This window comes from Lepidochelys kempii, chromosome 7 (assembly GCF_965140265.1).
Source record: "Lepidochelys kempii isolate rLepKem1 chromosome 7, rLepKem1.hap2, whole genome shotgun sequence".
Lineage (NCBI taxonomy): Eukaryota > Metazoa > Chordata > Testudines > Cheloniidae > Lepidochelys > Lepidochelys kempii.
This window is the reverse complement of record NC_133262.1, coordinates 119,663,269-119,680,923: the sequence shown is the minus strand read 5'-3', so window position 1 is coordinate 119,680,923 and position 17,655 is coordinate 119,663,269. Positions and strand designations below refer to the sequence as shown.

At 44.2% G+C, this 17,655-nt stretch overlaps 1 protein-coding gene across 1 annotated transcript in view; it reads left to right on the top strand.

Annotated features, from left to right (window-relative positions):
* SORCS3 (sortilin related VPS10 domain containing receptor 3) overlaps nt 1-17,655 on the top strand; it is a 481,141-nt gene that overhangs the window by 366,564 nt on the left and 96,922 nt on the right. The window contains exon 8 of the mRNA XM_073354429.1: nt 14,631-14,720. Coding sequence (XP_073210530.1) covers nt 14,631-14,720 — 90 coding nt within the window. The remainder of the gene's footprint in view (nt 1-14,630; nt 14,721-17,655) is intronic.

Below are 17,655 nucleotides of genomic sequence, written 5' to 3'. Positions count from 1 at the left end.
GGTGATCTTAGAGTTCAAAGCCAAAAGGGATGACCAGATCATCTGGCTGATCTCCGGCATAATGCAGGCCTTCATCACCATGCAGCCACTCTCACACCCATGCCACCAACCAGAATTAGACCATAGTACTACAGCCCTCGGGAGGCTCAACTATGATGTGCCACAAGCAGAGAACAGGAGGTACCCAGGTGCAGCAGCACCCGAGAGCCCTGCAATGGCAGAGAAATGATTTGGTGAGAGATGGACCCAGATGATCCAAGCAAGTCTTGACAGAGATGATGCTGATGTTGGGGGGGGGGCGGGAATGGGAGTGGATAACAAAGAAAGAGGCTCAGCCCTTCAAGAGCTCTCTATTTTTGCTTTTTGTTCTTTTGTTTTCTTTCCACAGAAAAATTATGCAAAATCGCTTCTTCCATTGGGAAAAAAAATGCTTTTCTAGGTGACTGTTTAACTGGGAAGATCACTAGCTCCATGCCAGGGGTGGGGTAGAGGTCCTTTGATGTAATTAGCACTTCTGCCTCTAGAAAATATACTAGCGAATCTTAGTAACCTATGTGTCTGCAACTGGAGACACCCATACATATTTTGGTAAACATCTACTGTACACCAGACCTCTGAGAGAGCCTGCATTAAATTGGCTTTTTATCTCGGCAGCCTAGAGACTTCCCAGGCTTTTGTGTCCCTTTATGGCTTACAGCACGTCTGATAAGAGTTTATCATTCCATAGCTCTCCACTGCACTAGAACAAGGCATGGGATGTTGAACTGTTTGTATGGGTGTTGGGGAACCCTGCGTGGTGTGAGCATATGTCTGCCTTAAATTGGCAACCAATGGAAATGGAGTGCTTGGGGCTCAAATTAATAGTCACTAAATACTCCAAGTAAAAATATTTGGCAACACTTTAAATGAGGTGTCTTAAAGTACTTCACTCTGCATTTCATTTAGACTTAATTTGCAGATTTTTTTAATATTATTTTGAACGTTAAATAACTTACAAATTACCGTTTAAGACCGTGTTGAGCTTTAACAGCTGCATTAGAGATCTGTGCACAGGCTTTGATTCTGATCTCACTCTACCCCCAGAATGAATCTGGAGATATAGATGTCAGCTAGTGTGTACTTCTATCTAGATATCCACCAGTGTATATCCAGCTTAACTGAGTTCATCATGAGGCTAACAAGGTCAGATCTGCAGCAGGAGTTAAGCTGTGTGGCTCAGTTTACCTCCAAACAAAGCTAATCAGATGTTAGGGTGCATAATAAGGAGAATAATATGGGGAAATATTACAATGAATCATAGAATCATAGAATATCAGGGTTGGAACGGACCCCAGAAGGTCATCTAGTCCAACTCCCTGCTCAAAGCAGAACCAATTCCCAGTTAAATCATCCCAGCCAGGGCTTTGTCAAGCCTGACCTTAAAAACCTCTAAGGAAGGAGATTCTACCACCTCCCTAGGTAATGCATTCCAGTGTTTCACCACCCTCTTAGTGAAAAAGTTTTTCCTAATATCCAATCTAAACCTCCCCCACTGCAACTTGAGAACATTACTCCTCGTTCTGTCATCTGCTACCATTGAGAACAGTCTAGAGCCATCCTCTTTGGAACCCCCTTTCAGGTAGTTGAAAGCAGCTATCAAATCCCCCCTCATTCTTCTCTTCTGCAGACTAAACAATCCCAGCTCCCTCAGCCTCTCCTCATAAGTCATGTGTTCTAGACCCCTAATCATTTTTGTTGCCCTTCGCTGGACTCTCTCCAATTTATCCACATCCTTCTTGTAGTGTGGGGCCCAAAACTGGACACAGTACTCCAGATGAGGCCTCACCAATGTCGAATAGAGGGGAACGATCACGTCCCTCGATCTGCTCGCTATGCCCCTACTTATACATCCCAAAAGGCCATTGGCCTTCTTGGCAACAAGGGCACACTGCTGACTCATATCCAGCTTCTCATCCACTGTCACCCCTAGGTCCTTTTCCGCAGAACTGCTGCCTAGCCATTCGGCCCCTAGTCTGTAGCGGTGCATTGGGTTCTTCCATCCTAAGTGCAGGACCCTGCACTTATCCTTATTGAACCTCATCAGATTTCTTTTGGCCCAATCCTCCAATTTGTCTAGGTCCTTCTGTATCCTATCCCTCCCCTCCAGCGTATCTACCACTCCTCCCAGTTTAGTATCATCTGCAAATTTGCTGAGAGTGCAATCTTCACCATCCTCCAGATCATTTATGAAGATATTGAACAAAACCGGCCCCAGGACCGACCCCTGGGGCACTCCACTTGACACCGGCTGCCAACTAGACATGGAGCCATTGATCACTACCCGTTGAGCCCAACAATCTAGCCAGCTTTCTGCCCACCTTATAGTGCATTCATCCAGCCCATACTTCCTTAACTTGCTGACAAGAATACTGTGGGAGACCATGTCAAAAGCTTTGCTAAAGTCAAGAAACAATACATCCAATACAACCAGTAATCTCATCATAAAAGGCAATTAGATTAGTCAGGCATGACCTTCCCTAGCCCTCCTCTGGAATGCTGCGTGCAGTAGTGACCACCTTAAAAAGTTTTTGCAGAATTAGAAGAGGTGCAGAGAAGGGGGATGAGAATGATTAGAGGTTTGGAAAATTTTAATATGAGGAGAGATTGAAATATTTGGGATTGTTTCACATGGCAAGAAGATGAATAAGAGAGGACACAATAAACATATATTATGATTGACTCAATTAAAGAAGGAATGGCCACATTCCGGTTGTCATTCATATGAATGATAATACTAGGTAATACTTAGTCCTGCCATGAGTGCAAGGGACTGGACTAGATGACCTCTCGAGGTCCCTTCGAGACCTATGATTCTATGAATTAAACTCATCACACATTGAATAGCTATCAGATTGATCTGTTATTTCTAAGGTGCCTAGCACAGTCATGTCTGAGCTTGGACAATAATGCATAAGTTACATATTTAAGACAAAATCCCACCCTCAGTTACACCTGTCGAATCTCATTTAAATTAATGAGTTTACTGTGCTGTTGCTGAAGCCGGAACTGGGTCTGTATTGTATGACTGCGAACATCATCTAAAAATTGCCATTTGCAAAAATAACCCCAAAATATATTATTATTTTAATATGCTTTCGAATAACTACTTTCAAGAGGGTCTGTGAGTCATTCAGCTGCAACATCACCATTAAAATCAGTGTAATTTTTTCCACTACATTTTCATCAAGTAGTTTTCTCTGGTTTCAGAGTGGTAGCCGTGTTAGTCAGTATCAGCAAAAAAACCGAGGAGTCCTTGTGGCACCTTAGAGATGAACCAATCTATTTGACCATAAGCTTTCATGAGCTAAAGCCCACTTCATCAGATGCATGCAGTGGAAAACACAGTAGGAAGATATATATATAAAGAGAGAGAGAGAACATGAAAAAATGGGTGTTGCCATACCAACTCTAATGAGACTAATTGATTAAGGTGGGCTATTATCAGCAGGAGAAAAAAAAGCTTTTGTAGTGATAAACAGGATGGCCCATAGTTTTCTCTGTAGCTGTAGTGCACTGCCCATCCTGCGTGGGTCTACTTGTGACCAAAATGGTTTCACTTTCTGAATCCAGCCTTGGAGCTGATCCACAGCTGCCTATCAGATGTGGATTGCTGATAATTACTTGAGCTGCTGCTGTATTCTCTTGGGTAAAGTTTACATTGTAAACTCTTTTGGGCGGGGACAGTCTTTTTGTTATACCTGTGCACAGTGCCTAGCAGAATGGGGTCCTGATCCCTGTTTCAGATCTCTGGGGATTTCCACATTACAGAGCTGGTTGGAAATGTGTTTTATTTCCAGGGAAACATTTTGAAGGTAGCTATTCATTTTCCTCTCTGTTTTTCAGAGACTTTTTCAGGTGGTCAAGAACCAAAGTTTTCAGTTTTCCAAAAACTGAAACATGTTTGTTCTTTCAGTAAAGCCCCAAAAGACTTTAAAATGGAGATTTTTCTCATGACAATGTCCACTTGGCTGAAGAGGCATTTTGGCCCCCCTCTCGTTCCTCCCTCCCAAAAAAAAACCCTCAATGAAAAATCACCTACCCGCTATAAAAACAATAATATTAAAGTATTCCGGGATGTGTAGCCTGAAGATTCTAGTTTTCCTTGATGAAGTGCTGCTGGCATATCAGATGGGCTGCTAGTTTAGCTCATCATCTAGTTAATACCCCTATGCTCCCACGTCTATGAAGATCTGCAGGAGCCTGGAGGGGGCGGGGTCTATTTAGAACTTTGGACCAGAACTTGGCCATTCTCTTTGAACCAACTGTAATCCGTGAGCGTTGAAGGACAGAGATGGGGCAAGGCAACTGCATGCGAATTGGGTCGTTTTAGGATGGTAGGGCGTGGTGTGGGTTGGATAGCCCCAAACACAATGCAGGCTAACATGGTCTGAACTCTAGTTTAGACAGGGTTCTACAGGGCAGCAGAGTGAGCAAATAGGTGGGTGTTATTTTGGATTAAAAACTAGGGATGAATCCATACCAAATCCCCAGATCCAACCCTCTGTGAACCTTGGGGAAGCTTGGCTCCTGATCTGAACTTTGTGGCTGGTTTCCGTTCTCTCCAGTGGGCCAAACCAGCCCTTTGGAGCTGAATCCCTTCCACCGTGAGAAGAACTTGGATCTGAATGTGGTAGCGACCCTCCCTCCTCAATCTTCGATCAGTAGGGATTGCTGTTTGCCTCAGGATGTGCTTCATTTCCACTTCAAATTGGAAGCTCCCTGCACCATTAACCAAAGGGACACATGATGGAGACCAATAAATAATCATTATCCCAGTTCTTTTTAAAGAGCTGGACCATAGACTCCCTTTCCTCCTGCAGCCCATGTGGCATATTTATTCAGCTGCTCAGGAGCATTCAGGATGTAATTCTAATGAGGGCTGTGTGGCTAGCCCCGAAGTGCACAGACACTGCCTAGTTAATTGTTAATATCTATCACTCTGTCTCTCTTGCCATTCCTCCTCATATCTGGGCACCTTCTATGGTATTCCATTTGTTATTCAGTTTCCTGAGCACCTTTAAAACTGGGCTTTTCTCTCTCGACTCCGGTTTCCTGCAAATCAAGTGATTCTCGGATCAGTGGCTGCTCTGAGCACCTGTGTTCACCTACCGGATCAGTGACTCCCTCTAATCAATCGCTGTTGCTGTGATAGCAGCGTGACTTGAGAACTGCTGCTGTATTGCCCGCTCTTGTTGCAGATGGTGATGATAAGGGAGTTAAGACAGAGATGTTAGGGGCAGGGGGGCAATATGACTGTGGCTTGCATTCTTCCTGATTCAGGCTGTGTCTGTGGGATTATCATGTGTGAGCAGGGAGCAGTCACTTTGTCATTAGCAGGCTGGCTGTAAGGTGGTGTGAGAGCAAAGTGCTCTGTCAACTGGCGTTCTTCTAGATGACTGGATTCTGGGAAATTTAGGGCAAAATTCTCCTCCCCTATCTGCACCACCAGTCACTTGTCTAGAAGGATGGTGGTTAGGGTCCTAGCCTAGGATTTGAGAGACCTGGGTTCAATTCTCTGCTCTGCCACATAAGAACAGCTATGCTGGGTCAGATCAAAGGTCCACCTAGCCCAGTATCCTGTCTTCTGACAGTGGCCAATGCCAGATGCTTCAGAGAGACTTAACAGAACAGGTAATCATCAAGCGATCCATCCCTGTCGTCCATTCCCATCTTATGACAAACAGAGGCTAGGGACACCATCCCTGCCCATACTTCCTGCACATACTAAGTGGGGAAGTCACTTAGTCTCTCTCTCTGTCTCAGTTCCCTATCTTGGGGGATTAATAGCACTTCCCTGTCTCACAGAGGCGCTGTAAGCATAAACCCGTTAAAGAAGATTGTGAAGTGCTTTGAGACCTGAACTTATTTTGCAAGCAAAAGGCCTGACTTACTTAAAATAGTTTTATACGATTGCAATTCCATTGACTTACATGGAGTTACTTCCATTGGTATCAGTGAGAGCAGTTAGCCCTAGAAATTCCACAGCTGAAATTCCATGGAATTATTCCTGCCCCCAAATGAATGTGGCTCATGCACGGTGGGACCTCTGATAGCTCCTTCTGGCATAAATATTGGCTTTTTAATGACTACCAGCATAGGAATCAAATTAATAGAGCTGGTCATAAACTTTCAGTTGAAATGTTTTTTCCTTGGAAAAGGGCTTGTTTGACTAAATGGAAATTTTAGTGAAAAATTCCAATTTTTGTCCAAAATTTGGGGGTTTCTATTGAAAACCAAAACAATTTTGTTTGTCAGATGTACAATGAAAACCTAAAAAATGTGGACAGTCTTTCAACAAAAACAAGAAGAATGCATGCTGAAACCTTTTCATGAGGGGAAAATGACCATTTCTCAACTCGCCCTATAAATTTAACATATCAAAAATAACTAATAAAACTGGCCTATTAATATCATTGTGTGTCTTACAGGCTCTGACTTCAATTCAGGAAAGCACTTCATCACATGACTTCAACAGGACTTAAGCATGTGCTTCAAGTTAAGCATGTGCTTAATACTCTGCTGAATAGGTATGCTTTTCTGAATCTAAGCCAGTGTTGTCAGGTGAGCAGACGTTGGTCCCAAGTATAATTGACACAGGCTGCACCTGTTATGTGGCTACTTGATGTCATCTCCTAGGACTGTCAATGTAACAACTTCAACAAGCAACGAATTCACTTGAAGACCAACAGGACTAGCCTTCCACCTAGGAGAGAGAGGGATTATTTTGACCATGAAATCTCACAGCAATGAAACTAGATATGGTGAGGGTTAAACTTTTGATTTCCCCAGCTTGGATCATTCTCTCTATTTTCATGGAAGTTAAATACACCATGTTCAAATAGATATACTTTTTTCCTCCATTTTTTTTTAACTAAGAGACAAAAGGTCTTAACAGAAATCAATCCACACAATTTATTTTTAACTTCTCCCTCCTTAGCTGGGATTGATTTTTATCTTCACAATCAATGGCAAAGAGAGTGGCTTGGTGGGACAGTGGAGTTCTCTTTGACTTATTGGGTCTGCTGGTCCTTGAGACTTCTATTGAAGACATTATTAAAAACTGATTCTGAAAATAATAGGATGAAGACTTTTAAATGATTGACATGTTTACTCCTGTTTTACTGGTGAATAATGCCTGCCACAGCTGATCTTCTGCTACACCCATTTAAAATACAAAACGAAGCTCCAATGGGGGAGACAAGAATCCTAGAGACATGCTAGTTAAAACCTTTTATAAGGCAGTGCCATAAAGGAATGTGTAGTTAGGTGCTTTCTTATTTGGTGGCCCGACTACTTTCCCCATTCCTGGAACTATTTCATCTTTACCATGGCAAATATTATTGAATTTGGAACTCAAAGCTCAACAGCTGTTGGTAAAAATTGATGAACTTTTCCCTTTTTTTTGGTCTTTTATTTTGTTTCTAGGAGGCTTTTATTCCATCGTTTCTTTTATTTCTCTCTTTGTCCCCTCCCTACTCCTCCCTCGACACGTTGTCTGAGACATCAGCTGCATTTGCAGCAGGAGATGTAAAGTGCTTGGCAGACTGAAAAATGTTTCCTCTGAAAATCCTTCAAAAAGAGATTTAATGTGTACAATCATGTGTGTTTCGAGTCAGTTTCTGGGCAGGGAAATTGTATGGTTTCCAGCTGTAATGCTGCCTGTGTTGTCTGTTTGATGTCTTGGGTGTAACTCTGTGCACGTTTACTACACGAGTTGTCATTAAAAAGTCGAGTATTTTACCCCTATATACTGCATAGATGTATCTGAGCTACCACAGTGTATCTTATTCAAAGCAGAGAGGACAGCATCTCGGGTAATGTGACTGTGTGCTAACTTCATTTACCTGACTGACTGCTGTAGTAGGCTGCTCAGAACCTAGAAACATTAAGCCCTTTATGTGTCTACCCTATAGAATCATAGGATATCAAGGTTGGAAGAAGACCTCAGGAAGTCATCTGGTCCAACCTCCTGCTCAAAACAGGACCAACCCCAACTAAATCATCCCAGCCAGGGCTTTGTCAGGCCAGGCCTCAAAAACCTAGACAGATACATAGCTAATGTATAGCATATATAGACACCTACATGCCATGAAAACACAATTCCATACTAAAGTAGGCAACATAACAACCTATAGGCTTAATAGGGCATGATCCTACTATGCTACATTTCCAAATTCAATACAGAGAATGCTGTGGCATTCTACCACTGCTTCTGCGCTTTGGGCTTCTGCCCTCTCATTATAGCGTAATTTCATTACTGGGAAGGGCTGGCTCCCTGTGATCAAAAAGCAAGGGGGTTCGCTGAAGGCAATAATTCTCAGTAAACAGGTGCCCAGTGCCTTATTCTAAACTACTATCCAAAGAATGACTGACAGAAGGAAGCTGGGAGTTTACTTTTATAATATAGCAGTTGTCCCCATTCACTGCACTGAAGAAAAAGAAACGATGAAAAAGTTGGGCCGTAGGAAACTATCCCATTTTGGCTGGTAAAATACTAGTTTTGTGTTATGTTTAGTCAGAGGAGTAGTACCTTAGACACAAATCCTCAAAGCTATTCCACTGCCTAACTCCCAGTGAAATCTTAAATACCTAAATACCTAAATGCTTAGCCTGCTGGCCAATGCCATGTCTGGACTAGATTCTTTGTCCTTCCGAACACACCATCCGTTGGTCACTTCAGTCCCGCTTCTCTACTAGACACGTGTCCCTTCCCCATTGTCATGAACCATTCAACTCCATGATCTGTGCAGAAGGGAGGCCAGAGTATAGAGTACTGGGGCTGCCCTGTCACGATTGACATGTGGAAGGTCTGGCTTAGTAGACGAGACCAGGAGTCAGGCCTAGAGGTCAAAGCAGGAGTAGGAGCCAGAAGTCGAGTCAGGGGTTCAAGCCCGAGTCAGGGATCAGGAGTCAAGCCAAGGGTCAAAGTGGAGTCAAGTCAGGAATCGGAGCTAAAGAACAGAGACAGAGTCCGAAGCAGGGAACGACCGCAGGGTCTGTTCCAGTAACAGGCCAAGTACTTCCAGGTTGCCCAGATAGCTTCCTGGAACTCCCTCCATGCTTAAGTAGTGTGCTGGGGCCAATCAGAGTTTTTGGGGAGTGCTGTCAATTGGATCTTCTGTGGTTGGCATTTCCTGTGGTGCTTCGTCCCCCAACACGGTTTATAGGGGATGTATCACAGCTCTGCTGTCGCTGCAGTTTGGCAGTGTGGAAGCATCAGTCATTCAGAGTCCTGCAGACCTGGAATCTAGTCCTGCAGCTCCTTACATGCCTTAAGCTCAGGAAACAGGCCCTTGGCAAAGCAGTGTGACCGTTCCTTTGCCTGTTCTATGCCCAGCTCCAACCATTGCTTGGCTACTAGCACGTGTGTGTTCCTTCAGCATTTCTGCAAATTATCTGAGCATCGGGAAGAGGATAGATACTCCTTAGGACAGTGGTTACAAGCCAGCTTAGCGCTATGGACCTCAGGTTGTTCTAAAACGCCACTTGTGACCACAAAGAGGGGTGGCTACTAAAGACTACAGTTGAGAAAAAAATAGAGCACTGCATGCTGGGATCTCTAGTCTTTGAGGGCCACTTCTGGTTGCTTGGATCACAGTGGGACTCTGGATACCAAAGGCAGTGGCATATTTTTTTTCAGTCCCTAGGCTCCTGTCAAATGGCCTATGTAATTTTTAGTTAAGCAAAGTTTCTTCTGCCTTAGGCTTAAGAAAAAGGGATGAAAAACCATTTCCTTCAATAGAGCATTAGGGTGCAGGAGTTGAGCGTTGTTCTTTTCACACCACAGAAAATTCGGAGCTGATTGGATTCCGTAGTAATTATTGCATAATTCTGTTTACGTGCATGAAAGCCTGCCAGTTGTCATCCATTTCTGATAGAGGCTATAGAACTATCAAGTGAGTCATGATGTGTGATGGGCCAGCATATGTAATTTCTTGTTTCTATGGAAGTTTCCCATGTTCTCATGTGGCTACCAAAGTAAATAAAACCAAGAGCAAACCCAGCCTACTCTAGAAACACAAGTGAGAACAGATTTGAAGAGGAGGTAGAGCCAGCCCTGGAAAGAGAACACAAGTCAGGAAAGACTGTGGTGTTTAATAGCAAACACATTTCTTCGAAGGAATCCTTTCCACTGGCCAGCATCACAATTAAACCTGTAAAATAGAAATCCAGAAAATTAGATTAATGAGCCAGTCATTAGCAAAGGAGAAGGAAAAAGACAAACCCAGCTAATTCTGTGCTGAGCATGACTGATGAGCATAGAGCAAATAATTGGGTGACATTCATCAAATGTGAAGTAAAAAGCAGTGTTGGTGGGAAAAGGTATAATAATCTCCTGGATTTACAATGCCAGCAAGTTTGTTTCTAGGAAAAATTTGTAGGTCTGGTTCTGTTCAATATCTTCATCAATGATTTAGATACTGGCATAGAGAGTACACTTATCAAGTTTGTGGACGATACCAAGCTGGGAGGGGTTGAAAGCGCTTTGGAGGATAGGATTAAAATTCAAAGTGATCTGGACAAACTGGAGAAATGGTCTGAAGTAAATAGGATGATATTCAATAAAGACTAATGCAAAGTACTGCACTTAGGAAGGAACAATCAGTTGCACACATACAAAATGGGAAATGACTGCCTAGGAAGGAGTACTGCAGAAAGGGATCTGGGAGTCATAGTTGACGACAAGCTTAATATGAGTCCACAGTGTAACGCTGTGGCAAAAAAAGTGAACATCCTTCTGGGATGTATTAGCCAGAGTGTTGTAAGCAAGACACAAGAAGTAATTCTTCCGCTCTACTCTGCACTGATTAGGCCTCAACTGGCATATTGTGTCCAGTTCTGGGTACCACATTTCAGGAAGGATGTGGACAAATTGGAGAGAGTTCTGAGAAGAGCAACAAAAATAATTAAAGGTCTAGAAAACATGACCTATGAAGGAAGATTGAAAAAAATTGGGTTTGTTTAGTCTAGAAAAGAGAAGACTGAGAGGGGACATGATAACAGTTTTCAAGTATGTAAAAGGCTGTTACAAGGAGGAGGAAGAAAATTTGTTTTTCTTAACCTCTGGGGACAGAACAAGAACCAATGGGCTTAAATTGCAGCAAGGGAGGTTTAGGTTGGACATTAGGAAAAACTTCTAACTTTGAGGGTGGTTAAGCACTGGAATAAATTGCCTAGGGAGGTTGTGGAATCTCCATCATTGGAGATTTTTAAGAACAGGTTAGACAAACACCTGTCCGGGATGGTCTAGATAATACTTAGTCCTGCCATGAGTGCAGGGGACTGGACTAGACGACCTCTCGAGGTCCCTTTCAGTTCTATCAGTCTATGGAAAGGGGCCTCCCTAAATTCATTCCCTCCCACCCTACCAGACTTCATGAATGCTGATCATTTTTGGGACTCTATTAGCATGGGTATAAATCATGCAAAAATCAGGTCCCAGCTGAGATAAGCTTTATATAGCTCTTGCCGGTGGAGATGGCGGGAGACTTCCCATTAGTTGTCTTTGTAGGGCTGCTACCTACAGACCACAGTGGGCTCTAGTTCAAGTTTTCACCAAAATGAAGCATCAGATACAAAATTCAAAAGGAGTCTAGCTAATGCAGAGGGAACTACCCTAGTTGTTCAAGCCCCAGTTTTGCATCTGGTCATCAATTATTGTGGCAGATACCCTAGTGAATAATTATCATTATATTTTGCACCTGTATAGCATTGATCTGAAGACCTTAAAGTGCTCACAAGCGCTGATTGAGCCTCACAACCCCCCTGTGAGGTACATACATATTGTTATCCTCACTTCAAAACACTTTAATTACTTGCTTATGCTGTGTCACAGCTGTTCAGAAGAGCTGGGAATTGAACCCAGAAGTCCTGACTAGTGGTCCCCCTGTTTCGGAATGCATTCATTCCCTTTGTTCTGTGCTCCGTGGTCACTAGCTGGTGTTATAATCCTAGGCCAGACCCTCAGATGGTGTAACTTGATTTACTTCAGTGGGACTATGCTGATTTACACCAGTTGGGGATCTGGCTCACGCGGTAGAAGGCAACAGCACGAGAAAGGATAGGAGGAGAAAGTCTACTGTGGCCTGAGGAATAATGAGAAAGACTGTATTAGGTTGGCTGTATGTAGTTGATACAAGATGAGCTTATAGTTAGTATAGGTCTGAATTTTGCTTCTAAAATACAAATTGAGAGTTGAGTGAACACCCACCCTGCTTTCTCCAGGGTAATCCTTGTTGTGATGGGGTGATGGCCAGACAGCAAGGTTGTCCTCCTGAAATAACCCTCACAGCATTTGCACCATCATCACATCAGGAGGTTATGCCCTGGAGATGTTACTTGACCACTCTTGAGTTTATCTGGAATGGCCAGTGTCTATTACTAAATCTGCCAATGGCCTTGGGGAATTCATAGAATTTACGACCAGAAGGGACAAAGACTGTCGAGTCTGACCTTCTCTCTCTCCCAGGCCATTAAACACCAGCCAGTCACCCCCATACCAAGCCCAGCAGCCAGAATTAGACCAACATATCCCCAGGAGATTAAACTATTAAGTGCTACAGGCAGAGAACAGGTGCCACTGAGGTGCACCAGTGCCCACATCACTTTACTGCTCTGTGTCTGTGTTTACCCTCCCATATCTTCTGTCTCTTGTCTGTCTCTCACTATGTGTTTGCACAGTGATCATTCTTTTGTCTTGGTTTGGGCCTCTAGGTACGAGGCTATTATTAATAACAACAACAAACACTTAAAGGGAAGAATTCTACTTAGCTGTGTTTTGCTGTATTTCCAACTTATTTTCTTAAGTTGTCAATGGAAACGCCTCGTCCTGAGGTGATCAGATAACAAATTCATGATGCATGCAACCTGTATTACCAGGACCTTTGAGTGGCAGCTCTTCTAGGGGAAAATGCCACAGTCTACAGATGATATCATTGCTGAGATTATAATTGATGCTATAGCAATGTACTCTATAAGTCCATTCTGAAATATCACTGCCAGATATGAAGAAAAATTACCTGTGGGAGAATCTGTGTCCTTTCTGTTTGCTTACTGGAAGCTTAAAAAGCCAGTAAATCATGTTTTGTGTAATAAAAGGAGTGTTGTGTATTGTATTATCTGAAAATCTGTAAGCTTGCCAAAGCATCAGAGAATGGAAATTGCACCAGTCAGAGACGTGGCATCGTCAGCCCTGGACTAATGCCAAAAAGAACCTTCCCCGGAAGACTGAGGGATTAATGACAGTATAAAATCCAGTATCTCACAAATGATCAGGGGCTAGGCACAAATGTAACATAAGATTGGAAAGCTGAGACTCTTACTTCTCATCAGTGTATGGCATTTATACCTAGCCTTGACAGATAGTGAGCATTCAGTCCATAAGATCACATCATTCTGATTACTTTCATCTCTCCCCCACCCCCCGGCCTATCTCAAAGGCAATGTTATTTCTGAGAAACCACTCTTTTAGCTATATCAAGCATCTGTAAGCTTTGAACCCAGTTTCCAGATGGTAAAAGAATTCATGCGTCTTGTTTATTATTTGCATGATAGCAGTGCCCTCTGGCAGCACTGCAGATTGCTCCAAGATCATGGAGCTATTCTGCTAGGCACTGCCCAGATTCACAGGATGTTTTCTGGAGGTGTGATTGCAGCACAAGTAGACATACCGGAGCTAGCTCGAGTAACAAGAGCAGCGAAGCTGTGGCGGTAGGGTGGCTGCATGGGCTGCTCGCCCTGCCTGTCCAGAACGCTGGGTAAATACTTGCTCTACCTAGATCAAAGCTAGCTCAGTTAGGTCTCCATGTGCTGCCATTGTGCCTCTTGATTACAATGTAGGCATGCCTATAGTAAGACCTTGTCTACACGAGAACTTACTTCGGTATAACTTTCGTCACTCAGGGGTGTGAATAATCCCTCCACCCGCCCCGAGTGACGTAAATTATACCGACCTAAACGCTGGTGTAGACAGCGCTATGTTGGTGGGCGAGCGTCTCCTGCTGACATAGCGACCGCCTCTCATGGGAAGTGGCGTGATTAACTCTAGAGGAGAGCTCTCTCCTGTAGGCTTAGACCGTCTTCACCAGACGTGCTCCTGGGGCACAGCTGCTGCAGGGCACTTGCAGTGTAGATGTAGCCTTAGAAGAGAGTCCGTGTCTCAAAGAGCTTACCGTGCAAATAGACAAGAGCAGCAGGTATTACTACCTCCACTTTACCGGGGGAACTGAGGCACGGAGAGATTAAGTGATATGTCCAAGGTCACACAGGAGTCTGTGGTAGAGAACCTGGATTATGTCCTTGGGCCCAGTCCTTCACTACCAAACTCTCCTGCCCCTCATCCATGGCCGACCGCATATCCGTTGTTAAAATCATGTCAGAATTGAAGTGTGGGGAAACTAGATGAAATTTGGAATAACATGATTTTAGTAAGTCAGATCTCAGGCCTTCCAGGTCTGGAAATGCTATACAAATTTTTGCAGCCCCAATAGGCATCTCTGAGCTGAAAGACAAGCGACTGAGCCCTGCTGGGGGGTGTCAGCATGGTGTGTATTCAGAGGGGTATTCAGTGTCTGTCTTTTGTCTTTACACAGGTGACAGCTGGTGGAAGAGCGAATTACTATGTGTCGTACAAAAGGGAACCCTTCGCTCAAATTAAATTGCCCAAATACTCACTACCAAAGGTAAATGAACCTGTTATCAACATAGTCTTGAGATGTGCAGCATCTTAAACAGCGCAGTGGAGGAGCTGTGGTTTGTTTGTGACATGGACCAGAGCTACAGGGGAATTCACTTCTGCTGATTGCCATTTGCTGTGGTCACTCAGGTTTTGAGGATCGACCCAAAAGCTAGTCCCCAAAAGTACATGCTGGTGTGTTTGCCCCTCACTTACATTGACCGATAGGGCTCTGGGAAAAAAGGAACAGGTTGTGAACATTTTCTTGCCTTTCGGTGATACTTAGAAAGGCAGGGAGGAATACACTGAAGTGAATTCACCCACCTGAACTCAGAGAATGTTACAGCTAGTGGTGAGTGCCAGTTAGAGCCAATTATAACCTGACCAGCCTGCATCTAACACCTCTCACAAGTCTTGCTCTGTTCTCCTAAGGTGGAGATTTTGCCTCTTGCACATGCCTTATGAAGCTCTGTGTTTCATGGGCCGTACCTAAGACATTTAGAAAGCATGACCCATGAGGAGAGAATGGGGCATATTTAGTCTTGAAAAGAGAAGTCTGAGGGGAAACAGGCTTCAAATATGTAAGAAGTTATTATAAAGAGGATGGTGATCGATTGTTTTCCATGTCTGCTGAAGGTATGGCAAGAAGTAATCAGCTTGATCTGCAGCAAGGGAGATTTAGGTTAGATAGGACAAACTTCCTACGTCTAAGGGTAGTTAAGGCCTGGAACAGGTTACCTAGGGAGGTTGTGGAATCCCCATTATTAGAGGGTGTTAAGAACAGGCTCGACAAACACTGGTCAGGGATGGTTTTCGTCCTGCCTCAGCATGGGGGGAGGGACTAGATGACCTCCTGGGGTCCCTTCCAGCCCTACATTCATTTCTATGATTCTATAACATAAGAACAGAGAGGGAGAGGGGGAAAGGCCAGAATACCATGTACTTCGGCAATCCCCAGCAGGTGTGTGGTCCCTGAGGGAACATAGCCATCTAGTGCAATGTAGAGCACCCTTAGGTTATGTCTACCCTACAAGGCAGGGCTGTGATCAGCTCACATTCACTTCTCATAGAAACTCGATGAGAACTAGCATGAGTGTAAAGAGGGGTGTCGCTGTGACAGGATAGCCAGCAGTGGCATGGCTTAGCTGCGTAGAGTACAACTGTTCTTGGAACGACTGGGTACCTACTTGCTGTCACGGCGCATTCTACCGTGGCTACGCTACTGTTTATACTTAACGCTCTGTGTGCAAGCTGAGGAGTCACGCCCCTACTTTGTAGTGTAGACGTCCCCTTAGTCCCCTTTTTATCTGTGCCTGGAACGGGGCAAGGACTCAAGGAGGTATGATTGGCTCCCTAAGAGCCTCCAGCCCCTCTACAAAGGAAGCTGTGTATAAGATAATCTCGCCCTTGGAATGCTTAGAGCACACAAAACCGCTGCATGGCTGATAGTCACTGCTCTGGAGATGCCTAGAACTGAAGAGTTAGGGGTGGCATTGTATGTCAGGGAAGCTGGTGGTTCTGGTAGCAGCACTGTTCCTGGATGGGCCTTGCCAGCTCTTTCACCAGCACTAAATGCATCCAATCAGTCCTCGGGGTGTAATAGGATTCTTTTGTGCACCACTTGCTGGGACGGGCTGACAGATTAGGAAGTGCACTCTTGGTCCTGGGGCAGAAAGATGCCTCATCTCAGCAGCAGTGGAGGATTTGCTCCTTGTCTGCCGCATACTGAATCGGAACAAACCCACACTGGACTCCACACTAGATCCAACCACGGGGCGCTGTGTTTGGCTGCCATCACCATGCAAACGTATTTTCTCGTGGCTGTTCTTCAGTAGATTGGAACAAACAGTTTCTGGAGACAGCTGTCCCATCACTGGGATGCCCCATTAAAAACTGGGAACCATCCAGCTCTCTATCCTAAAGCAGCAGCGTCTAGACGGCCACTTCATGGATTGCCGTCAGAAGATGCCCCATGCTATGACAGGAGGCAGGAGACAGTAGCTGCATCGCTATCAATGCCCTTTATTGGCTGATGTTATCATGGATTGTTGGCCTCTGTGGAAAGGGGTGTGGGGCAGCCCTCTAGTTCTGATATGCCGTATAAAACCATGACTGCTTTTTGTCATTTTAAAAATGGAAACTGCTTGTAAGCAAGGTGTCATAGTGAAGTCTTTTTAGAAGCATAAAGGATCCTTGTTTACTCTGCCTTTGGTCACCAGTACAATCATCTCTTGCAGTAATAACTGTCCTGTCAGCTGTTGATTAATGAACCCTGCCAGAGTTGGATATTTGTTAGGCTAGCACTATGGATAATGCAACATCTCCACTTTCACTGGTCAAGTAGATTGAGTTGCTGGGGTGATTTGCTTTATTCTTACATTTCTTCATCAGTTCATTGCCAGAGTGAATTTAATACATTTTTAGGGTTCAAGGAATTAAAAAAAAAAAGGTTCGGGATGAACCAGGCATCCTGATTCAGATCTTGCCCCCATTGAGGTCAGTGGCAAAGCTCCCATCAATTTCACAGGTGCAGGCTCAGACCTGTTAGGGCAGAGGCTCTGAAAGGTTCCCTCCTGGTGTCACTTTGAGGGGCTGTCTGAGGTTACCCTGAAACAGCTCTATCTAATCTTCCTAAACGATCCATGTAGGATAGCACAGAAGATTCAGGTGCATTCTGTATAGGAAGGGTACGTTGGATTGACAGTTTCCCCCAAACACTCTCCCCAACCTTATTTTACGATAAGCCATCTGGGATGCTAGCACAGGTGTGCTGACCTGAGCTGCACTCTCACATTTGACTGCAGTGTAGACATTCACTCAGATAAATTACCTTATAGTCTCTCCCGCCTCTTTGGGCATCGGTTAAATACAGTTTGTTTGTGGACAAAGATAAAGTCCCACAATATCTGTGGACGAGCCGGTCTTAAAAGTTCCTTGGTGCA